This window comes from Heloderma suspectum, chromosome 9 (genome assembly GCF_057233095.1).
Source record: "Heloderma suspectum isolate Gila_16-S chromosome 9, 16-S_ref, whole genome shotgun sequence".
Classification (NCBI taxonomy): Eukaryota; Metazoa; Chordata; class Lepidosauria; order Squamata; family Helodermatidae; genus Heloderma; species Heloderma suspectum.
Genome location: NC_139466.1, coordinates 36,293,896 through 36,319,458, shown reverse-complemented (window position 1 = coordinate 36,319,458; position 25,563 = coordinate 36,293,896). Strand labels below are relative to the sequence as shown.

Sequence of the window (25,563 nt, the reverse complement as noted above, 5' to 3'; positions counted from 1 at the left end):
AAAAGGTTGGGGGGCCCTGTTAGCGGGAGTGAATGCATCTTGAAATGTGCCACTGGGAGACAGTGGAAGGCACGCACTGATAAGCTGGAATTCCAGAGAATACTGGCTTAAGCATGTAAGACAAGCCATGGTGGGTTAGACCAAGGATCCATCTAGTCCAGCATTCTGTTCAGACTGTGGCCAACTGGCTGCCTGTGGGAAACCCTCAAGTAGGACATGAGTGCAAGAGCACCCTCTTGCATATGCTCTCCAACAACTGGTGTACATAGGACTACCGCCTCTGATAATGGAGGTAGCACATAGCCATCAGGACTAGTAGCCATTGATAGCCATATCCCCCATGAATTTCTCTAATTCCCTTTTAAAGCCATCCAAATTGGTGGCCATCAGTACATCTTATGGTAGCAAATTCCACAGTTTAACTATGCATGGTGTGAAGAAGTCCTTCCTTTTGTCTGTCCTGAATCTCCCAGCATTCAGCTTCATGGGGAGACCTCATTGGGTTCTAGTATTATGAGAGGGGAAGAAAAATATCAGTCAATCCTCTTTCTCCACACCACGTTGCATGAATGGTAAGCACTGAAGCCCATTTGCTCCTGTATGGCTCTTCCCATCAATGGGAATGTCTAAGCAGGAACTGAAAGCATACTTAGTGCGTCATCTGAACTGGGGCTCAAGAATAAACCTTGAGTTTATTCTGGCTTGTAAGGGGCACAACAAGCCAGGAGCCCTGGTTTAGAGCACATGATGCGAAGCTTTCAATTCCTGGTTAGTTTAGCTGCTCTGGCTGGCAGGAAGAGCCAAGCCGGAGTGAATGGGCTGCGTGCAGAATTCTCTGGAACCCCGGCTCTGTTGCGTGCGAATGCAGCCAGAGGCTCACTGTTTCAGACCTCATTATTCTGCTGGAATTCAAACCAAATGAGTATTGGGAAGCCTCCTCTTGCAGCATCTACCTGTTTACATGCAGCAGGATATCTCATTACAGCCCCAGGGGTACATAGTCCTACGGGGACTCTGACCTTTGCACTGCTCCACCTCAAATTCCTGTCATTCCAGAGCTACAGGAATGCAACAACATTAGATAAACTGCTTCTTCTGCAGACTGCAGAAGGGAAACAAGGTAAAAGAAATATAGCAGCATGGTAGAGGACCCAGTGAATGATGCTCCAGCTACTGTTGAGACAAGTGGGACTGCAACAAATTGTCGCAGTATATCAGCTCCTAGTAGGAGTGCTTTTGTTCAGGGTTCCTGCCAGGTAGCAATGGCCTCCTCCAAGGTACTATAAGATATAAAGAACTGAAGCCGGGCTTTCCACTCCACAAACCCTCTCCCCAGTTTTCCATTTTTTTCTCACTGATACTCAATGTTCTGTGACCACTCTGCATACTCAATCTTTATTGGACTGAAAGCATACTTAGGAACTGAAAGCATACTTAGTGTGTCATCTGAACTGGGGCTCAAGATTAAACCTTGAGTTTATTCTGGCTTGTAAGGGGCACAACAAGCCAGGAGCCCTGGTTTAGAGCACATGATGCGAAGCTTTCAATTCCTGGTTAGTTTAGCTGCTCTGGCTGGCAGGAAGAGCCAAGCCGGAGTGAATGGGCTGCGTGCAGAATTCTCTGGAACCCCGGCTCTGTTGCGTGCGAACACAGCCAACCTGTGACCACTCTGCATACTCAATCTTCATGGGGCTGGGGGTGGGAGGGTGACTCCTAATGATATATATATATTATATTTCTATAAACCACATTGTTTTGCGGAGCATGGTTAGACCTACCTCTTGTTTCTCAGTGATTCCAGTGTGGCTCCGTTTTCTGTTGGCACTCACCACCCGAGTTTGCTATTAGAAGGAGTGATAGCTGCAAAGTCATACATAGTATGTAATTGAAAGTCTTCAAAGCAACCAACCAAAGAGCAGCGGGGTTGATAAAATTTGGGAGACTACGAGCATGTATAAACTTACTCAGCAAGTGCAGCAAGCAAGGAACCTAACTCGAAGAATGATATTATGGCACCATGGTTTCCATTCATTTCCTACATTGAAGCTCTTCACACTTTTGATAAAACTCCAACCTAGTCCAGTTGTCTATATTTTTTCTGATTAATACACACATACACACAAAATGACATACACTCACACATGCAAGTCTTAGAGACTAAGATTTATAATTGATGAATTCGTTTCTTTTGTGATTTTGATTTATTGTTATGTGCATACTTTTTGTTGCCTTCATTTTGTTAACTCTGTTTTGAAATACAATAACATTTCATGAAAAAAGGGGTGATAGGCACACCTCACTGTCTAAATAACTCAGTTTTCATCAGAGATAATATTTCTAGTTATCATCAATAAGGGATTTGGCCCTCTCTAGAAATCTTTCTTGAAACTACAGTGTATTGCAGTCATCTTAAAATTTCACCTTGGGGAAATTTGTAGTGGTTAACAGGGGAAGAGTAAGGAGCTCCTTCAACCCACCACCATACCTCTCAACTCACTACTGTTCTATTCTTGATTAGCATGACCAACTGCACACCAAATAAAGGGAAATGCATCACCAAAAAAGACACATTTGCATATGTTCTTTGTACATTTAGGAAAAAACTATATTTTAAATAGAAATAGAGTAGATCTCACCACAGCGGGGAAGATTTACTAGGTAACCTGCGTGCCTCCTCAGTCTGCTGTCCAGGTGCTAACAGCTGATGGACAACTTCAAGGCCAGGCTCTTCCTTCTGATGGTCCTTGATCTTTAGAGCACACTTGGGGGTTCATCACACAGAGCTTTTATCCTGCTATTGAGATGGCTTAAGCATGGGATGATAAAAGCAACAAAAAGGCTTTCTTCAGATACATGCATCGTAAAAGGCAGAGGAAAGAAATGGTTGTTCAGCTATTAAATAAGGATGGCAAAATGATAACAGATGACAAGCGAAAGGCAGAAGTGCTCAATTCCTACTTTGGCTCAGTCTTCTCCCAAAAGAGGGTCTATGAGCCCCCTGGAAAAGGCGAAGTACAGGCTGAAGGGGCAGGATTGCAGCTTGAGATCGATAGGCATATGGTCAAGGAACACCTAATTACTCTGAATGAGTTCAGATCTTCAGGGCCAGATGAACTGCATCCTCGAGTAATAAAGTAACTGCCAAAAGAACTCTCAGAACCACTGTCTATTATCTTTGAGCAATCATGGAAGACAGGTGAGGTGCCAGATGACTGGAGGAGAGCTAATGTTGTTCCTATCTTCAAAAAGGGCAAAAAGGAGGAACCTGGGGACTACAGACCAGTCAGTCTGATATCAATCCCAGGGAAAATTCTGGAGCAGATGATAAAGCAATCCATCTGTAAGCACTTTGAAAACAATGCAGTGATTACTCATTGGAACCAATGACCTAGGGAAGTGATGGGCTCTCACACACTGGAGGCATTCAAGACGAGGCTCGACAACCACCTGTCAGGCATGCTCTGACTTGGATTCCTGCATTGAGCAGGGGGTTGGACTCAATGGCCTTGTAGGCCCCTTCCAACCCTACTATTCTATGATTCTACTCAAAGGCAACATGGATTTGTCAAGAACAAATCCTGCCAGACAAATCTGATCTCAGTTTTTGATCAGGTAACCTCCCTTGTGGACTGTGGGAATGCTGTGGACATAATATACCTCGACTACAGCAAAGCTTTCGACAAAGTGCCCCCTGATACCCTGATGAGCAAACTAGCTCAAAGTGGGCTAGATGAAACAACGATCCGGTGGATCCACAGTTGGCTACAACATCGGACTCAAAGAGTGCTTAGCAATGGGATCTTCTCAAACTGGGGAGAGGTAACAAGTGGGGTACCTCAGGGCTCAGTCCTGGGCCCAGTGCTCTTCAACATTTGTATTAATGACTTGGAGGAGGAGGTGCAGGGAATGCTTATCAAATTTGCAGATGACGCAAAATTGGCAGGATAGCTAATACCTTGGAAGACAGAAACAAAATTCAAAGTGATCTTGATAGGCTGGAGTGCTGGGCAGAAAACAACAGAATGACATTTCATAGGGATCAATGCCAAGTTCTGCACCTAGGAAAAAGAAACCAAATGCACAGTTACAAGATGGGTGATACTTGGCTGAAAAATAATACAAGCGAGAAGGATCTTGGAATTGTTGTCGATCACAAGCTAAATATGAGCCAACAATGTGATGTGGCTGCAAAAAAGGCAAATGCTCGTTTGGGCTGCATTAACAGAAGCATAGCTTCCAAATCCCGGGAAGTACTAGTTCCCCTCTACTCAGCACTGGTTAGGCCTCATCTGGAGTACTGTGTCCAGTTCTGGCACCACACTTTAAGAAGGATGCAGACAAGCTGGGGAGGGTTCAGAGGAGGGAAACAAAGAGGATCAGGGGACTGGAAACAAAGCCTTATGAAGAGAGACTGAAGGAACTGGGCATGTTTAGCCTTGAGAAGAGAAGACTGAGGGGAGATATGATAACGCTCTTCAAGTACTTCAAATGTTGTCACAGAGAAGAAGGCCAGGATCCCTTCTCAATCATCCCAGAGTGCAGGACATGGAATAATGACCTCAAGTTACAGGAAGCCAGTGTCTGGTTGAACATCAGGAAAAACGTCCTGACTGTTAGAGCAATACGACAATGGAACCAATTGCCTAGGGAGGTAGTGGGCTCTCCCACACTGGGGGCATTCAAGACAAGGCTGGACAGCCATCTGTCAGGGATGCTGTGACAGATTCCTGCATTGAGCAGGGGGTTGGACTTGACGGTCTCATGGACCCCTTCCAACCCTACTATTCTATGATTCTATGATTCTATGACCTTGTGGCAGTGGTGGGGGCAGGGGAGGGGGCAAGGAGAGTATCCAGACTTGGAGTCCTCTGTCTATAGAGCGACAATCCTATAGGACTGTGCTCTTAATGCTTTAAGAGAGTTGACGGCACAGTGCCTCTGTTCCTCTGTAAACATGTATACATTTTTCTTTCCACAAGCAAGTTCTGGAAAAAGCAATTCTGCGGGTTTTTAATTCACTTCAGCTTAGAGGTGGGTGTGGGGGACATCTTTCGGAGGTTCCTGGCTAGCACCCATGTCATCTCCAACACAAACACACACACCAGCAATCACCAGCTTTCTTTGCAACTCTTTACGAAATTTATTTGGTAAGCTGAAGGATAAATATATATGTTGTACTGAATAAGTTATATATGTTATACTGTTATACTGAAGCCAGTGTGGTGTAGTGGCGAGAGTGTTGGACTGGGAGCCGGGAGATCCGGGTTCTAGTCCCCACTTGGCCATGGAAGCTCACTGGGTGGCTCTGGGCCAGTCACAGACTCTCAGCCCAACCTACCTCACAGGGTTGTTGTGAGGATAAAATGGAGAGGAGGAGGAGGATTATGTATGCCACCTTGGATCCATTAAGGAGGAAAAAAGGCGGGATGGAAATGTAATAAATAAATAAATAAATTTGGTGAATATTGGCATATAAACATGAATGCTGATAATCACATTTTAGGTGACTTTAAACATTTACTGGTGTGCTTCTGATTTTTTGGACATTCACAGCATTTGTCTGGTCTTGTCAACAGTCGTTGAGAGTCATCACATTTGGAGCATTCTAATCAAGATATTTCAGTATATTATAAGCCATTGATATAGACCTCAAGGTCTAAATCCATGTGACTCAGATGTATTTAAGTATACGTGTAGGAAGGTACTTGTGAGTAAACAATATCTGAATTGATGTGCGCAAACTGGTGATGCTGGCAACATGCTTGCAAGCTTTTAGAACATTGTTATGCATGGCAAAAACTGAGGCCTGAATGTTTTATGAATGCTTCCTATATTTGGACAGTTGTAATAAATGGGGGGGGGGGGGTTGCGTGTAATTCCGATGTTATGAAACCTGTTTGAATAGGATGAGTACGTTGCACACTACCCCCACACGATCATGTATATACCCAGAGTTATCTTGGCGCTGTTTTAAAGGGGAGGAGGACCCATAGCTCAGTGGTAGAGCACCGGCTTTCCGTGAAGAAGATCCCTGGTTCAGTCCCTGCCATATCCAGGTAGGGCTAGGAAAGAATCCTGCCTGAATTCCTGGAGAGCTGCTGCCAGTTAGTGTCCAAAAAATTGGGCTAGATGGACCCATGGCCTCAGTATAAGGCAGCTTCCTATGTTCCTATGTACTGTGGGAAGGTGCTGCCAGTCAGATTAGATAACACTGGGGTAGATGCACACTCAGACTTGGTTCACGCAACACAACAGGCCAGAGTACAGGTTGAGTATGGGTTGAATGTCGGTTGTTGAACCGTGGGTTGTTGTTGAATAGTGGGCTGCTGTGTTGTGTGGACCCAGCCACACTAGCCAACCACAGTTTGTTAACCACAAACAGCCCACAGTTCACAACCCAACAGCAAACTATGGGTTCTCTTTGTGGGTTGTTCATGGTTAACAAACCATGGTTTGTTAGGATGGCTGGGTTCACACAACACAACCCATGATTCAACAACAAACCATGGTTCAGCAGTAACCCACATTCAAACCCGTACTCAACATGTACTCTGGCTTGTCATGTTGTGTGAATCGAGCCATAGTCTGGCGTGGTAGAAGGCAACTTCCTATGATTTATTTTGTTCTTTAAGGTATATGGAAGAATGAGTGCTTATCTACCTAGAACCCTTTAAAAGCACAGCCTTCTCCAACCTGGTGTCTCCCCATCGATGAGTTGGACTGCAATTCCCATCACCTCCATGGCTGGGGAATGATGGCATTTGTGGCCCAACATATCGGGCGGGGGCACCATGTTAGGGAAATCTGCACTAGCACAAGGTTACACTCTACCTATCATATAATAGTCATAGAATCATAGAATAGTAGGGTTGGGAGGGGCCTATAAGACCGTTGAGTCCAACCCCCTGCTCAATGCAGGACATCCCTGACAGATGGCTGTCCAGCTTCATCTTGAATGCCTCCAGTGTGGGAGAGCCCACCCTTGGAAGCATGGCCATTCCACCAGCCCTGCTGAAACCATGATTTATTTTCCCCCACTTCCTTCCCCATCTTTTTTCCTTGTCTGTCATGTCTTTTTAGATTGTGAGCCCGCAGGCAGGGACTGCCCTGTTTAGTTTGTTATAAGTAAGCTGCTCTGGGAGTCTTTTTGGCTGAGAAGCGGCATAAAAATTCTTCAAATAATAATACTAATATTTCAAGAACATTTTATCCTTTGTTTTAAAAACACTTTTCTTGCATAGTATGAGCTCTCCTCTTTACCAGCACTAGAAGAAATCTCTCCTGCTTGTTTAAGCTTGTGCCGCCCCCCACCTCCCTCAATCCAAGAGCAAAGCTGTAGTTCTCCCATGAAACAGCTCTTCTCCTCTGTTATATTAATATGGTATCAAGAAGGTGGCCTGAGGTGAGTTTCCACCATTGCAGTCATTCCCATTGCTTTTGTGCATAGCCCCTTCCCCCACTTCAGTGAAGCCAGTGGGTGTTGCCATACATGATGCTAAAAAGAGAAAAGGTATTTGATTCTATTGCACGTTTTTGAGGCTGGAACTAGAGTTTGGCCACCAGAAATCTTAGAACTCTCACTGTTGCTTCTCCACTGCAAAGTGAGGACAGAAAGTCATCGTTTGCAGTAGGGAAGCAGTATGCAGGAGGGTCATATGCTCAATCCTTGTCCTGCCACGTCTTCCAGCTGCACAGCTTTCAAAAGAGCTGACATGGGGGTGGCAAAAGGAAGGGGCACAGCAAGGGGAACAGAGCACAAGTGGCTGCACCAGAGAGCCCCGCCGTCCGCTCTCTTGCCTCAGCAAATGCCACAGCAGGAGAGCAGCTGGCAAGGCTCTTCAGAGCACCCGCTGGAGGTGGCGGGCTCTCCTGGCGGGAGTCGGGGGTCAGGGAAATGGCACAATTTGCTGCTCCTTGCACTGTGCTGCCTGATGTGGGCGCTTCACCCTGCTTCAAAGGAAGGCTGGTCCTGGGGTGGGGGAAAGGTTAAGCACACTGTTTCTCTGCTGTAAATCCTCCCCCATTACCACTGTTTTCCAGCAGTGGGAATGACCCAGCCAATGCAGGTTTTACATTTGCCCTGAGATCCAATTGAAAACAAAGCCAATTTAAAACTCACACATGAAAGTGCCCTGGAATATAGCAGGCAAGGCATTTACTCTGCATGGCTCCCTTCCTTTGCTACCTCCCCGCTCACCCTGCAGAAGGACTGCTAAGTATATAGCTGAACTGCCAACGAGCTGTGAAAAACCAGCTCACTGTCTGATCAGATATGACGGGACCATGGTGCCCCAGGGGTTGCAGAGTCTTCCATTCGCAGCATGGCATCTTATATTTAAGATAAATTCAGTGACACATTTTGTTGTTTACTGAGGCTTTGTGCAAAACACGGTTTATTTATTTATTTATTTATTTATTTATTTCATTTCTATACCACCCAATAGCTGAAGCTCTCTGGGCGGTTCACAAAAAAACACGGTGACATTTGGACATATTTGCACCCCTAACTATGGACTTGATCCTTTAGGCCCTAACATTTATGGGGAGTGCAGCCCCCTCCGGGACAGGTTGAAATAAAAAACCAGTACAATAACAAAATTTCACAAAAGAGAACTGAAGCCAACTGACCGCACAACAGAACAAAGAAATATTAACAGTCTTTTAAATGCCAATAATAAGAAAGCTAACTGGGCCTCCCAGTGCAAGCTCCAGACTGTTGAGGGCTCTTGGGCAGGATACATCAGTGGGCCCCCTCCCTTAGTGAATCTACCTTCTGACTGCCATAGTCACCAGCTGCTCTTGCTCCTAACCTCCTCTTTCATCATTGGTGCCACTTGCTTGCTTGGTAGGCCGTGGCATCTCCTCCTCCTCCTCACCACCATCGTTGTCTGGGCCAGAGCAAGAGGCAGGTGAACAAGCAGGCTGCAATGGCGAAGAGGAGGAGCAAGTCCATGCCTGCCCTTGAGACCAGCCCTACTCCCAGAGGAAGGAAATTCCCCAGGCTGGGAGCCACTACAAAGAAGGCCTTCTCCTGCACCCTATGTCAGGGGTGTTTCTGAGCGCAGGGAGTGGGATAGCAGTTCAGATTCTGAAGGACAACCACCAGACATGGGGGAGGTGTTTTCCCAGGCTAGTCCAGACATGAGTAGGCCGGCTTCCCAGGTTACAAACGTCCAGCTGGCTGAGGATGAGGGTCCCTCTTCACACACCCCCGTGAGAGGCAGTGAACAGGAAGAGGTGGGGTCCAGGGAGTATGACCTAATAGATGCCAGACGCAGGCGCACAGCAAAGAGAGAGGAGGCCGGGGCAGAACTACCTGATTGGCCTTGCGTGAAAAGCTGCACTTGGAGGCCTCATGAGAAGAGAGGGACCTCCCCGCTTAAGTTAGGCTAGTCAGACCGCCTCCCTCTTCAAATGGCGGGCAACTCTCGTAACTTCCTTTTGAATCCCCTGAAGGCATTCCTTTGTAGACTGAGAGTCACTGAGAATTTGCATCTGTATGACCTTGTGAAGTAATGGATTAAAAGCTGTAGACTGAAGCCTGTCCTCTGTGTATGTTTGGGCTTATAAGTAAAGTGAGGGCTAAAGGAATTCTGACACCCTAGCAATCAGAACTTCGATGGCAACAGCATGTGGAGCGAGACCTCCAGTGACAAATGCAGTGGGTTTGTGTGGGAGGAAATGGCCGTTCATGTATCCTGGTCACAAACCATTTAGGGCTTTATAAATAATAAGCAGTGCCTTAAATTGTGGTTGAGAATTGTAGATTTAATTCAACACCACTGAAACAAAGACCTGGTTTGCACGATCACTGTGGGTTAAACAAACCATGGTGGCTTGTTTAAGCTGCACTGCGTGCCAGGCACCATTTGCCTAATCACCCTCCTGGGCACGGCTTGTCATGTTGTCCAAACCCAGGTAGCATAGCTTGTTGGAGGGGAAAACAACCCTCAAATAACCCAACAGCAGCCCATGGGTTAAGTAGTGTCCTTGATCACTGCTATGATGGGAAATTGTTATCATTTTGTACCTGATATGAGCAATTGTGTGTAGCAATCATGTAGAGCAAGAAGGAAGTGTGCCAAGTTTGAGGTCCATGTAGACAGAAAAAACTCCCCCACAGGCAATGCATTTGCAACTCTTCAATGCAACAGCATTGTCCAGTGATTGAATGAAAATATACTTGTTGGCAGCTATTTGAGATTCCCACAACAAAATACCAATGCTGTACCTCGGAAACCCACTTTGTGCCATTGACTTTATTGTACAACTTAATGTACTCCAGTAATCTTAATAGGGGGCTGGTGTAACTTTATTGTAGCTTAATTAGATTCTTGCCATAAACACCCAAAACGGTTTCAGGAACATAAAATGCAATCTGCTCCATTCCTACTCGTTACACAAATTACGGCACATTGTTTGAAAAGCAGTCAAATTTTATTGGCAAAAACAATGCACCTATTTTTATCTATTAAGCTGCTTGTTAAAGTATACAGAAAGTGAAGCACATAATCTTGTTCTTTGTTTTCCTTAGTCTGGTAGTTTACTGATTTATAATCTCGAAACTTCTGCTTTCCCCCTTCCCCCGCCCCTTTTATGACCTGCTGAAGTAAAGGAAGGAAATTACCGGGAATATTTATGGGAAGTGATGGTTTGTTTTGCATTCATTGTCCTAGGCCAAAACTGAATCCCACACCCCAAAACAAGATTATCTGTGCAGTAGGATGGTTTGTGACCCTCTCATTCTTTACAGAAGTAGAGGTTGTTGTTTTTAAGTAGCGGAGGAGAAGCTCTTTGAACCTGTGGGCCAAATTCTGTTTTGGAGAAGCTTGGGGGAGGGGTGCACATCGTCGGGGGGGGGGCTGAAGGAAAAAGGGGTGGAGTGAAAAATACCAACATATTTTACTTAAATCTCTGACTGCCAGTAACTAAGCCTTAGGATAGGTATTTCAATCTTCTAGAATGAGGGGGGGGGGATGCACAAAAGCTGGGAAGCCACCAAACAATTTCTGGGGGGTCTTGGAGGGCTTGATTGACACTCCAGGTAAGCTGGATTTGGCCTGCAGACCTCAGGCTCATCACCCCTGTTTTAAAGGTTCACCTGTGATTCATGGGGATCTTCTGTCACCAGGCGCTTACCATGGGTTTTAGGAACTGCACATGGAAAAGCAGAATATTGTCAGTACTGAGCAGAATAATGGTGCTTAACCATCAATGGGTGCAGATAGACAGACATAATTTCAGTGGCAAGACTGAAATGGGAAGCCAAGGTTGATGCCTTAACTGACATGCTTCGTGATCAGTGATGATGTTGTACAACATCACAAGTTGTCCTTGCTTACACCCAACCCACCAGGCACCCATACTTTTCCTTGGTTTTTCAGTCCCAGATGGGGAAGATGAGCAAAGGGCAGGATGCGCCTGATCTCATCTGATCTCGGAAGCTAAGCAGGGTCAGCCCTGGTTAGGACTTGGATGGGAGAAGGCCTGGGAATCAGGCTTCCTGCACTGAGCAGGGGGTTGGACTCGATGGTCTTGTAAGCCCCTTGCAGCCCTATGATTCTATTCTACTCTAAGTGCTGGCCCTGCATTGCCTTATGAAGCATCTGAGTCTTACTGTATTGCTGGAGGACACCTCCTGTGAGTTGACCCATGATCTGTCTATAAAATAACTTTAATAAAACCCAACCGTCCTCCATTTCACCAAACACATAAGTCAACCCAGCCATAGAAAAGAAACACCCATTTCTTCTGGATTACTGGCCTGCTATGGCTGCATCAGACTTAGCATTGGTTAAACTAAGGAGTAATCCCAAAGCATGTCAATAAACAGGCAATGGTCAAAGGCACAGCTTTACCAAGCAAGAAGGAGAATTCCAAAAGAGAGGTCTGAAGAGCAGCCAAGGTTAAAACACAAATAAGTGGTCAGATATAATATGCAGTCCAAGAAACAGAATCAAGCAGAAGTCCAAAGTCAGTAACACAAAGGTTCAATCACGGAGCAAGGTTAGAGGTACAAGGCACTGGAACTGGTAGAAGTCATTGGGTAGTGGCCAATGTTAGTCCTACTCAGAGTAGACCCATTGAAATGAATGGGACAGGATAGTCACAACTAACTTAAGTCCCATTCATTTCAACAGGTCTATTCTGAGTAGGACTAACATTGGATACTGCCCATTGTTTCCAGCAATGGCTAGAAGGATACTGCAGGCTTATATGGCCAGAGCCTCCTGAGCCTCACCCAGGGCTCAGCAGCAGTTTGTTATAGGCGGGCCTCGTTCTTGAGGAATCCCTTCCTCTTGAGGAGTCCTTTTTTATTTGATCACTTCTCCTTAAAGGAGCTCTACTGGCCTGCCTCTTGAGGTGCTGATGTTCTTGGAGGCTAGGTGGTTGCCCAGCCTTTGCCTCAGAGATAGAACGCCCTTCCTCCTGTGGGGACAGACCCACAGTCATCTCCCCTGAGGGCTCAGGCTCCCCCAGGTCTCCTGCCATGGGTGGCTCCTTTGTGTGGGCTGTCTCTGGGAGCTCTATCTCCTCTTCAGAGGAGGGGCATGACAATTACTGAGTTCTGGGGTTGGGGTAGGGAGCACTGACTGAACAGCTTCACTATCTTGTAGCTCCCTGCCATAGTAGCCTGCATAAATTTAGTTGAAGCCAAGAAGCTTTTGGAAGAGAACAAAGCCAAAAGTGAGACAGTCTGGAAGAAATATGTTTGCCAAAGCAGGAGCAGAGTTACTGGAACAAGGTGAATCACATCTGAAACAAGGAATTTACCGAGTGCTTCCCAGGATAAGGTCAAGAGCAGTTTCTCCCTAAAACTGTGATTCATACGTTTCTCAATATACAAATTCTAGCTCATCACAGATTTCTAGGGAAACTATTTGCCCCCTGGAAAGATAACACCCTGATACAGAGTAGGGAAGCTTTTCCAGTCCAATGGCCAAATTGCCCCCAGGTGAGATGTACTGTGTTTCTATTTAAATTATAATAATTATTTCTACATTTGCATCTATACACATAAATTAGCATATGCAAAATTCATGCAAATCACTATAATCTTTTGTCTTCTTTTGGGGGCGGGGTTGATACATTTCCTCTTTTTTAACTATTTCTAAGAGGTAACCTAAACCCCGTGTAGGCCCAGCACAATAGGCAGAACAGGCAGCCAGAATCTAGGGTGCCGGAATTCCAAGCTCACCATGCTTGGAAAATGCCACTGTACATGCCCTGCCCAGACAATACCGTCTAGATTAGAATGGGGCCAAGTGCGTCCCACTTACCATCACAAAAGATGTCCTGAGTGTAGTACCCTTTCTCTGCGCCATACAAATGAAAATAACAGAGGCTGCAACTGGGGAAAACTTTCAAAGAGAAACACATATTGACCTAGGGCAGCAAAATACCTTGAGCTTATCCTGACCATGTAAATTTGGTACCCCAACTGGAAGACCCTTTCATAGAACTATTACAGAATAGTTTAAATATTGGATTTGTTTTGTTATTGCTTTTAGAAATTGTTTGCATTTGCATTTTTATTGATTATATTGTATGGTTTTATTATTGTACACCACATTATTATTATTATTATTATTATTTGGGTTATATCTATAATGGACTGTTTAGGCATATATTAATAAGACAACTGGATAATTCTCAATGGCTATTTGTGACTACTAGTCCTGATGACTATATATTACCTCCAGCAGCAGAGGCAATCTGCCTATGTACACCAGTTGCTGGGGAACATGGGTGGGAGGGTGCTGTTGCACTCCTGTCCTGCTTGTGGGTTTCCCATGGGCAGCTAGTTGGCCACTGTGTGAACAGAATGGTGGAAAAGATGGACTCTTGGTCTGATCCAGCAGGGCTCTTATGTTCACTGTGTTCCTTTCGAAAACAATATAAATTAATATTCATATCATGCTGGCTGGGGAATGCTGGGAGTTGTAGAGCTTTTTTCCCTCTAAACATGCATAGGATTGTACCCTTAGTCTTCCAGTTTCTGTTGTTTTTAAATCTGCTACTGTATTTTTTAAATCTTCACACTGCTGCTGGTTTTTACTTTCATTTCATGCTGTAGCTTAAAACTTTTAAATGTTTATATTATGGTGTGCTGTATTTTATGGTTCTAATAGATAACGCCCACTGAGTTCAATGCGGCCTACTCCCAGGAAAGTGTGTAGATGGCTGTAGGCTGAACCAACTACAAAAGAGTGGCTTTTAAAGCAGGGATGGGGAATATGTGGCCCTCCAGATGTTGCTAGACTGCAACTCCCATCATCCATCACCATTGGCTATATACTAGCTAGGGCAGATGGGAGTTGTAGTCCAACAACATCTGAAGGGCCACACGTTCTCCACCTCTGTTTTAAAGGCTCTTGAAATGTCTATGGATGAACATGCAGATTTAGTTCTCCAAAGAAATGGACATGGAGGGCGATGTGATTATTTTGAGAAATGGCCACCATTTATGCTTTTTGGAAACAGATGTATGGTACTGAAAAGTTGAAACTTTCCGTGTTTCTATGTACATAAATATGGTGGAATGTACTATTATTAGATTTTGTAACTGGAATAAAATAAAAAATTGATTTGTTTTAAAAAACGAGAGAGAATACACCTTTAAAACGAGAGAGAATACACTTTTAAAACGAGAGAGAATACACCTTTAAAACGAGAGAGAATACACCTTTTCAGTTAGACAGCCAATTTTGACTGTCTAGCTGCGGGAGGGCTGAGCAGGGGAGGAGGCTGCTTTATGACACATTGGATGTGTCGTACAGACATTTCTGCCCTCCCTGCCCCAGAACCCCAGAACTCCCTGCCCCCGAACCCCATAACTGTGGTCACGGGCAGGGGGAGGTATGGCGTTGGGGGATTAACAGGCCAGCTGAGGAGAAGAGGGGCTAGACACCTTACAGCTGTCCCCTCTTCTGGTTCTTCCCCCAACCTGATGGTTCCTGGCAGCCTTACCAGTCTGCCCTCGGGTCTGGTGGTGCTGCTGCTGAATGCCAGGTCGGCCCAAAATAAGACCTCCCTCATCCATGATTTGATTGTGGATGAGGGGGCTGACCTGGCATGTATTACTGAGACCTGGGTGGGGGAACTGGGAGGGGTCACTCTCTCCCAGCTGTGCCCTCCTGGGTACTCAGTGCAGCACCAACACCGACTTGAGGGTCGGGGAGGGGGGGTTGCCGTGGTCTATAGGAATTCAATCTCCCTCTCCAGGCTTCCTGATCATTCGAGTGCAGATCTTGAGTGTCTGTACCTTGTGTTGGGTACCCGGGACAGATTAGGGATTCTGTTGGTGTACCACCCACCCCGCTGCCCATCAGACTCCCTGCCTGAGCTGACGGAGGTGGTCTTGGACTTGGTGTTGAGGACCCCCAGGATGATGGTCCTGGGGGATCTCAACTTCCATGCCGAGGCCGCTGTATCCGGGGCGGCTCAGGACTTCATGGCCGCCATGACGACCATGGGGCTGTCCCAACATGTCATCGGCCCAACGCATATAAAAGGACACACGCTTGATCTGGTTTTCTCGACTGGGCAGGAGGATGGTGATCTGAAAGTAGAGGAATTAACATCTGTCCCTTTGTCATGGTCAGATCACTTCCTGCTGAGGTTTAGACTTCTGGCGGCCTTTCCCCTCTGCAAGGGTGGGGGACCTATTAAAATGGTCCGCCCCCGGAGATTAATGGATTCCGATGGATTCCAGAGGGCTCTGGGGGATTTTCCTGCTGGTGTGGCTGGTGCTCCTGTCGAAGCCCAGGTCGCTCTGTGGAATGCAGAGATGACTCGGGCGATTGACACGATCGCACCCAAGCGCCCTCTCCCTCTGAGCAGAGCCCGGCCAGCTCCTTGGTATACACCTGAGCTGAGGGCAATGAAGCAAGAGGGGAGACGGCTAGAACGCAGGTGGAGGAAAACTTGTGCTGAGTCTGACCGAACACAGGTAAGAGCCCACTATCGAGCCTACTCTGTGGCGGTGAGGGTGGCAAAGAGGCAGTTCTTTTCCACCAGCATTGCATCTTCTCAGTGTCGCCCGGCGGAGCTTTTCTGAGTGGTTTGCGGCCTGTTACATTCTGGGCCAGGGAGAGAGACGGTGGAACCCTCGGTAGCACGCTGTGACGAGTTTGTGCGGCACTTTGAGGATAAAGTCACTCAGATTCGTCATGAATTGGACACCATGATTAATGCAGTTCCATTGGTAGAGGCGTTCAGAGCACCGTCTGGTCCAGTTTTATTGGATGAGTTTCAGTTACTGAGGCCTGAGGATGCGGACAAGGTGCTTGGCCAAGTCCGATCGACCACTTGTGTGCTTGACCCTTGCCCTTCATGGCTTATTAAATCAAACAAGGAGGGGTTGTCCGGCTGGGTCCAGGAGGTTGTAAATTCCTCCTTGAGAGAGGGAGTTGTGCCTGCCGCTTTAAAAGAGGCAGTAATTAGACCACTCCTGAAAAAGCCTAACCTGGACCCAGAGGATGTTAACAACTATAGGCCAGTGGCCAACATCCCCTTCCTGGGCAAGGTGCTTGAGCGGGTGGTTGTAGGACAGCTCCAGGCACTCTTGAATGAAACGGATTATCTAGATCCATTTCAATCGGGCTTCAGGCCTGGTTTTGGAACGGAAACTGCCTTGGTCGCCCTGTGGGATGACCTCTGCCGGGAGAGGGACAGGGGGAGTGCGACCCTGTTGATTCTCCTGGACCTCTCAGCGGCTTTTGATACCATCGACCATGGTATCCTTCTGGATAGGTTGTCTGGGTTGGGAGTTGGAGGCACTGCACTACAGTGGTTCCGCTCCTACTTGGATGGCCGATTCCAGAAGGTGGTGCTGGGGGATTATTGCTCTGTGCCATGGCAATTGTGCCATGGGGTTCCACAGGGCTCTATTCTATCCCCCATGCTGTTTAACATCTACATGAAACCGCTGGGGGAGGTTATCCGGAGGTGTGGGCTGAGGTGCCATCAATATGCGGATGACACCCAGCTCTACCTTTCTTTCTCATCAAAACCAGATGAGGCAGTGGCTATTCTGAACCAGTGCCTGGGCATGGTAATGGACTGGATGAGGGCTAATAAACTGAAACTCAATCCAGACAAGACGGAGGTACTGTTAGTGGGTGGTTCGTCTGCCCGGCTAGGTGATATTCAACCTGTTCTGGAGGGGGTTGCACTCCCCCTAAAGGATCAGGTTCGTAGTTTGGGGGTGCTCTTGGATCCAGAACTGTCACTTGAGGCACAGGTGAACTCAGTGGCACGGAGCACTTTTTATCAGCTTAGGCTGGTATACCAACTACGCCCTTATCTGGACAGAGATAGCCTAGCTACAGTTATCCATGCTCTGATAACTTCTCGTCTGGATTACTGCAATGCGTTATATGTGGGGCTGCCTTTGAAAACGGTCCGGAAACTTCAGCTGGTCCAAAATAGGGCAGCAAGATTGTTAACAGGGACTGGCCTGCGAGCTCATATTACACCAGTACTTTTCCAGCTGCACTGGCTGCCAGTCCATTTCCGGGCCCGATTCAAAGTGCTGGTGTTAACATTCAAAGCCCTTAACGGCTTGGGGCCAGGTTACCTGAAGGATCGCCTCCTCCCATATGTGCCTGCCCGGACCTTAAGATCATCATCAGCGGCCCTTCTCCGTGAGCCCCTGCCAAAGGAAGTGAGGCGGGTGGCTACTAGGAGGAGGGCTTTTTCTGTTGTGGCACCCGGCTCTGGAATGAGCTCCCTAGTGAGGTTCGCCTGGCGCCTACATTGTACTCTTTTCGGCGCCAGGTGAAGACCTTTTTATTTTCCCAGGCATTTTAGCTTTCTAAATTTTTATCTTTGCTGTTTTAAATCTGTATTTTAAACTCCTGTACTGCTGCTAGGTTTTATTGTGGTTGTATTGTTATATTGTGGTTTTAATGTTCTATATATTTTAAATTGTTTTATTGTGTGTTGTTTGGTTTTAGTTTTTGTGAACCGCCCAGAGAGCTTCGGCTATTGGGCGGTATAGAAATAAATAAATAAATAAATAAATACCCCCCCCCCCCCGGAATGCCCCTTTTCGGCTGCTCCACACTCCTCTTGCGAGCATGAAGGACAGGGTAGCGTGGAAGTGGGGGGAGGTCAGTTCTCTGGGAACCAACCTCGGACCGCGGGCTCTGAGCTCGCTTCCTGGAAAACCAGATATCCTGTGGCAGTCTAGCCGCTGTCTAGCAGCCATAACGTTGCTCCCTCCATGCAGGAGACACCCTGGAGGGTGAGAATGTCATCTAAAGGACCTGCAAACTTCCGTGAGTAACCAATCTCAATAGCAGGATAAAAGCTCCGTGTGAAGAAGCCCTAGATCTGCCTTGAGTAGAAAAGAATCACGTAGGTAAAATCAGTGGTGTCCATTGTTTTTAAAACACTTTCCTACGCCCCTGGAGGCCAGGATCAAATTCAGACATTACACAGGCAAAGCAAAGCGCCTTCCAGATCCAAGTGAAACATGACATTTTCCAATATTTCCAACCCAACTACTGACTGCTTGACTACAAATTGAGCAAGCAATTGTTTGTGTATGAATGCTATTGAGCAAACAGCTGTTGCTACAGATGGAACATGTTTCAGCAGTTGTAAGGCCCAGGTGCACCGCTTTGGAAGCAAACAATGCTGCTTTGAGAGATTCCTGCTTGTTGCAACGGCACCTCTTTGAGATGCATTTAGCATTCTGTATGTGATTCTTAGACTTAGCTGTATCAACTGCCCGAAGTCGAAAGTGCATAGAAAGGTTGTGGTGTATAGCCTATCTAGATAGGATTGCTCCCTAAATGACCGTTATTCTGTTTTTAAGTAGATCGGAGATAGTCAGCTATCAAATAACCCGCAATAAGAGGAGCTAGACCACAGTGGCTATATAATGAAACATATGGGACACTTAAATAAGGGGGAATGAAGTGTGTGTAAAGGGAGTCCGTTGTGATTCTGCATTTAAAATGGAAACAGAAAGCCCCGTTTTAAACATGGGATTTTAGGCTGGTGTAGAGATGCTCCTAGATGCTATTAGGAACACTCTTAGGGTGGCCATGTGTCCTCTTGAGGACAGTTCTCTACTTGAAGGACTGCCAGGGGACTGTCCTCTGTTTGATGGTGTCCTCTATTTGAAGGCCTGTTCTGTCCAATTCCATTTTAATGATAAAGAACCATAAGAAATGTTGCCATCATCAGTTAGCACCTGGACAGCAGACTGAACAGGTAGGTACACAAGTCACCTGGTCACAGTCTCCCACACTATGATGAGGTGAACTGTATTTCTGTTTAAATAATATTTATTTCTAAATTTGCATCTGTGCATGTAAATTAGCATATGGATATTGTAAGCAAATCACTGTCCTCTTTTTAGTGATGCATTTTCTCTTTTTGGGTGACTCATAAGTGGCTACCCTCATGTTAAGAACATAAGAACATCAGAGGAGCCCTGCTGGATCAGACCAAGGGTCCATCTAGTCCAGCATTCTGCTCACACAGTGGTCAACAGCTGCTCACAGGAAACCCACAAGCAGGACAAGAGTGCAACAATGAGTGTACTGTCCTGTGATAGTGAATTCCATAGTTTTACTATGCACTGTGTGAAGTCCTTCCTTTTATCTGTCCTGAACCTCCCACCAATTGGGTTCATGGGATGACCCTTTTGGGTTCTAGTATTGTGAGAGTGGGAGAAAAATGTCTCACTATACACTTTCTTCACACTATCCCCTTTGTAACAGGTAGCATGACTTTGGCACAGGGCCAGACCAAGGCTGCCTTTACCTTAAAGAAAAAATCTGCAGTCCTACCGTTGTGGAGCCTTTCCTCATTTAAAGCAGGCTCCCAGACAGTGACTACATGATTGCTGAGAGGGGAGGCTTTTAATTTTCAAGGTTCTATAGAACTCAATGAAACAGCACCATCTAGTGGCTGTTTTAACAGTGTAATAATCCGAGGTTTTTTTATACCTCATTTTTTCCAGATCTTTTAAACATGGAATAACCAAGAAATACCTCTGGATGTGCCCTGGGGGTTGACGACATCATGAAAAGAACCTGCAAACTTCCGTGAGTGAGCAATCTCAATAGCAGGATAAAAGCTCCGTGTGAAGAAGCCCCAAGACATTTTGTTGCCTGAGGTGGTCAAGATGGCACCCCCTCCCCATCCATGTCTAGAAACCAATTGGGCTGGCAGTTGAATCTTCCTTCAACAGTGAGGGCAGTAGACTAGCTTAGGGGACTCAGGGCAGGGCATGTGACACACACACACAAAGCTGTCCTCCAACATCCTGCAGCTGCTCCCCAACCTCCAAGCATCAGCCACCTACGGCACCTGACTCACTCTGCCTCATGGTAGAGCCGGCCTTGCTTTGGCATAACTCTCTAGTTCCACTGTCCCATGGTGCCTAAGCCTAAGCAAGTGTAACTGGAATAACGATGAAGATTGCATGTTCTTCCCCTATCCACCTCTGCCTCCATCCCCATCCCCATCCCCTACCACTTGTCAGGAATGATTCTGAGTGTGTGGAAGTAGTTAGCAGCTCAGACTCAGAATGGGAACAATCAGAACCGGGGGAGTTTTCCTCCCAAGTGAGCTCTGATATGGATAGGCGTTCTTCTCAGGAACTTGGCACACAGATGGCTCGACCTGAAGCCCCCCCTTTTCCTCCCCTGTGAGAACCCAGGTTTTGGGGGAGGAAGAGAGTGCGGGGTGTGACCTGAAGGATGCTACAGTCCGGCACAGAGCAAAGTGGGAAAAGTTAAAGGCAGAGCTCAGACGTTCCACCCGGTTGGCTATGCATGATAGCCTACATAGGAGGGCAGAACTGCAAGGGAGGGGCATCCCCCCCTAGTTATCCTGGCCGGCAAGTTCTTGTTTCAAACTGCCAGCAATGTCTCTGATTCCCACTTGGCTCCTCTATTGATATTTGTAATTGTGTGGAGTAGCTGTTTTCCTTTGTAGCCTGAGAGTTTCCTAGAATTTGCATCTTCAAAGAACCTGGTTGTTAACTAATAAAGTAGTGAGCCTGAAGCCTGGTATCCTGGAGTGTGTGATTGCGAAGGGAGAGAACCAAAGGACCTGACACCGCTGACTGCCTTGGGTTTCTTTTTACATTGTATGCACCTTGGGGCAGGTTATTCTTTTTAATGTGCTATGCAAATAGATGGCACTTTATAAATAAGAATAGTGCCCAATATCTGCCAGCCACTGGCATGGAATAGGGGCAGGTACATGCACCACATAACGGTGTCAGGATGCTAGGGTTGCAGGGTTTAGTTGGTTGGCAAGTCAACTTTGATTGGTTATTCACTGGCTTTTTAAAAAATTCAGTACTTGTCTAGACTGAGTGATTAGAAATCTTTTATTAATTACAAAGTTGCTAGCAGATACATTAAAAAAATAAAAATGATTCGCAAGCACTTACAGGAAGTGTGTGTATAGGATTGCAGCGTTATGCTCCTGTATCATTTGTATTTTACTTGTGCTCTAAAAAGAAACTATTAAAACATTGAAATGTATTGCTTTTTATAAAACATCACAACATCAGGGAAGTCATACCAAGGGCTGAGAAAGGTTTTGGTGGTGGTGGTTTTTGTTCTGAATCTGAAGTCTTTGAAATGGAGTGTAGAGTTTCGTTGCCATTTTGGTCCTAGCAAGTGAGTTATGTGCAGAATAGCTCTTGCACTCTTTTTTTCATTAAACCAGTTCCTGCTGGAGAAAGTGTGCCTGCTTTTGAACTTCATGCAGACATAAAGGAACACCTGGCTGATGATTTGGGCAAATGGTCAAGTCCTAGCCTATAATTCTCGAAGCTGCGGTCATGATAGTCTGTGGCAGCAAAAAACAGCCAAGAAACTACCGGCACCTTTAAAAAAAACAGTGAACAGATTAACGTGGCGTAAGCTTTTGTGGCGAAGCTCACTGTGTCAGATGCACAGAGAATTCTTCACGCATCGGACAAAGTGAGATCTCGTCTATGAGAGCTTCTGTCACAATAAATCTGTTCCGCTATAACTCCCTTATTCCTGAAACAACAGTAGTGTAATACCTTCTGTTGGGACCAATGAGAAACTCCATCAAGTGAAGCTATGAGCAAGCTTCTAACTTTCCCCAGACCAGGACTCTTCTCCAGGTTGACAAAAACAACAACAAAGGCAGCTGTGCTGACAGTAAGAAAATCCCCAAATCCTTATGAGCATAATATCTTTATTTGGACAACCAAAAGGTTATAAAAATTGTGCAAGCTTTCGAGTTCTCATCAGGCAAGAAGTTACATGTTTCTGTAACACCTTGCCTGATGAAGAGATCTGGAGATCTCAAAAGCTTGCAGAATTGCTGCAATTTTTTGGTTTGTTTATTTATTTTATTTATTTTATTTACAATATGTGTATACTGCTCCATATCTAAACCAGATTTCAGAGTGGTGAACATAAAAGGTAAAATAGTAAAAAAATCAAAAGATTAAAACACCACATTAAAATTATGCTTTTTAAAATTATGCTTTCTAAAAGCAGAATGTCAATAGAAACCATGGCTGGTCAGTTCAGAAATGCCTCCTGGCACAGTGCTGTTTTCAGGAGGCGCCGGAAACAACACAGTGTTGGCGCCTGCCTGACCTCCAGGGGCAGGGAGTTCCAAAGGAAGGGGGCCACCACACTGAAGGCTCTTCTCCTGGTGGACTACAATCGAGCCACGCATCCATGTGGAACCACTAGGAACATGTCCTCTGATGACCTCAGTGACTGGGCAGGTTAGTAAGGGAGAAGGTGCTCTCTCCGGTATCCTGGTCCCAAGTTGTTTAGGTCTTTGTACGCTAGTACTAAAGCCTTAAACCTGGCCCAGTAGCAAATATACCGCCACTGCCTATTTATTGGTTGGCCTAATAAAAGGTATTATGCTAATATGGGTTTTGGGATTCTTCAGGTTGAATTGAAAACAAAAATGAAAAAGATGGAAGGAAGGAGAGGAAAAAATGTTTCAGTGCATGATGGAAAAGCCCCCAAAGGGGAGGGAAGAACAGTCTGATGTCTGCCATTGGCCAGAGGACAATGGGCCGCTGGGAGGCTGCACCCCGGAAGAACATCACAGTAAGGAGAAGACCAACCTAGCCCCATCCCTCGGCCAAAGCAAGAGCAGCTGTAGGGAGCTCGCTTCACCCCCCCTCCCTCCCAGAAAGAACAGTCGGTTTCAACTGCCAGTTGCCCTGGGGATGCAGAACTGAAGGGCAGCCCTCTCTAGCCTCTGCTTTTGACCAGGGGATGGAGGGCTGCTGGGTTGCGTGGCTTTGTGTATATGTTTGTATACATTGCTTCTAAGCCACCTTGATAGGATCAGTCAATCTAAAGCAAGGGTGTTGAACCTCCGGCCCGTAGGCCAAATCCGGCCTGCCTACCACCCTAATCCAACCCTCCAGGGGTCCCCAGAAGGCCCCACCCAACATTTGATGGTTTCCTGGCTTTCACGCAGATTTTTCCCACTCTAAAAATTCAAAAAGTCTCTCCTGTGGATCAGTTACTGGCAGTTTTAAGTTGAAATATGCTGAGTGTTCGGGTATTTTGGCCTCACTGCCTCTGCTTTTGGCCACACCCACCACTGGAACGCTGCTCCCGGGAGCTTCTTTGAAACTGAGTTCAGCCTTGGGCTGAAAGAGGTTCGGCACCCCGATCTAAAGGCGTGGGATATAAATCTTCTTAACGAATGAATAAATCCTACACCACTCACTTGGGAGCAAGCTTCATTGATCTCAATGGGACTTACTTCTAAGTAGATATGTCTAGGGCTGTGCTGTCAAGATGGCACAGAGGAGATGTTATGCAGCTGCACATTGCGATCCTATGCATGTTCATGCAGACGCAACTCCACTGAGTTCAATGCGATTTAATCTCAACTAAGTGCATGCACGATTGCAGCCTTACTGTTGACTCCTATATGTACATACTTGAATGTAAGCAGGACTGAACTTAATGGAAATTGCTTCCAAGTAAACAGGCATAGGATTGCACTGCTTATTTATTTATTGTTTAAATTTATAGCCTGCCTTTCACATTTTGGCCCCAGGGCAGTGCACATACATATCAGTAAAACAACTTAAAACCATCAGAAGTGCCGTTCAGTTCATAATTCAAAAGCGTCATCTACTTCCAAAGCCCTGGGTGAAGAAGTGCATCTCAATTTGCTGATGAAATGCATGCAACAAAGGTGCCAGGCACACCTGAGAGGGGAAGGAACCCCACAACCTCAGGCCCACAACAGAGAAGGCCCTTTCACATGGCTGCCCCACAAACCCGTGAGGCCAGAAATCATACGAGATGCAAAACAGATCATAACAAAGACAACTGGGACAGAAAGATGGAATTGCATTTTCTCTTTGAAAATAAAAACACTAGCAATAATTTGGAACTGCCTCTTGCACCAGTTGGAACACATGGGTCCCTTCTAAGGCAGAGAGCGGAAGCAAAGAAAAACATGTTAGTCCTTTGTGAGAAACAGTCAGGGGTTGCCAGGCAGGCCCCCCGGGTTTTCCCAGTTATCCAGTAATAAGAGCCTGCAACAGTGAGGTCTAGGTAAATAAGCAAAAATGCCCAGCAGAGAAGCACAGAAAAGATCGCCTCCACCCTCCTCCCACTCTGCATAGGATGCCCATCAGCCTCCAAGTTCAGATGCTGACTGGCATCCGGATAGGATTGCGCCCTTAGCCACTTTCCCAACAAACTCAGTACCCATTCATCCTGATCCTACAAACTACTCACGGATGGCTTACTCCACACAGTTATTTTGATTCTGCAAGTACTTAACCATACCTCCCATGGGTATGTAGCCTGGTCCTGTATCCACTTACCTCATTCAGTGAATCTTCATCCGGTCCTGCAAATATTTACCTGTATCACCCATAGATGTTTAGCCTGGTCTTACAGTAAGTGGTCCTTGCTCAGTGAACCTCCATCCTGGCCTCTCAGGTACTGGCCAGCATCACCCACAGACATTCATCTGGGTCCTCTTAACTACTGACCAATATTGCTACAGGCCAAGCTGCCTTAGCCTGTGCAGACCTAGATCGTTAGCGAAGAAGCGTTCCCGATTCTGCAACAATGGACTATAATGATCATATAAGGTAACAAGGATTAATAAAGTTTGTAGCAGCTATATTTCTGCGGTCAAGTTGTCATTTCCCATCGCTTCCATCTAAAAATAACGTGTTCCCTGGGATGAAGGGGGTGTACTTTGCGACATCCTTATATCAGAAAAGCTGGAGATTAATTTTAAGCGGTGTACTAAGGTTGGCCTGGGCAGAAAGTAGACCATCAGTTGTTCAACTCCCAGAAGCCATCATGGCTAATCATCAGAAATGCTGAGAGTTGATGTCCGAAAGTCTGGAGACCAACTTTCTGCACACCTCGGCACTAAGGTATGGCTGCCGGCAATTTTTGTCCCTGGGACGCTGAAACAGTTCCAGCTCCCACCAAGAGATGGCACAGGAACAACACTTGCGGCTTGACGTTGACAGTGACACACTCCGTCGGGATGACAACATGAAGCATTGCCACACTCCTGAAACGATTTCCC

At 46.2% G+C, this 25,563-nt stretch overlaps 1 protein-coding gene across 5 annotated transcripts in view; it reads left to right on the top strand.

The window, feature by feature from the left end:
- The window catches only part of LOC146338599 (uncharacterized), a 30,932-nt gene extending 9,217 nt beyond the window's left edge, over positions 1-21,715 (top strand). For 4 of the 5 annotated variants that reach the window (XR_014784852.1, XM_084814127.1, XM_084814121.1 and 1 more), the window contains one exon: positions 19,982-21,517. Coding sequence is in view for 4 of the 5 variants with exons in the window: in XM_084814127.1 (XP_084670253.1) it covers positions 19,982-20,001 (20 nt within the window). In the remaining variant the exon portion in view is untranslated. Of the gene's footprint in view, positions 1-19,981 lie in introns of all 5 variants that reach the window. The other variant, XM_084814123.1, reaches the window with a different exon arrangement.
- The last annotated feature ends 3,848 nt before the right edge of the window (positions 21,716-25,563 follow it).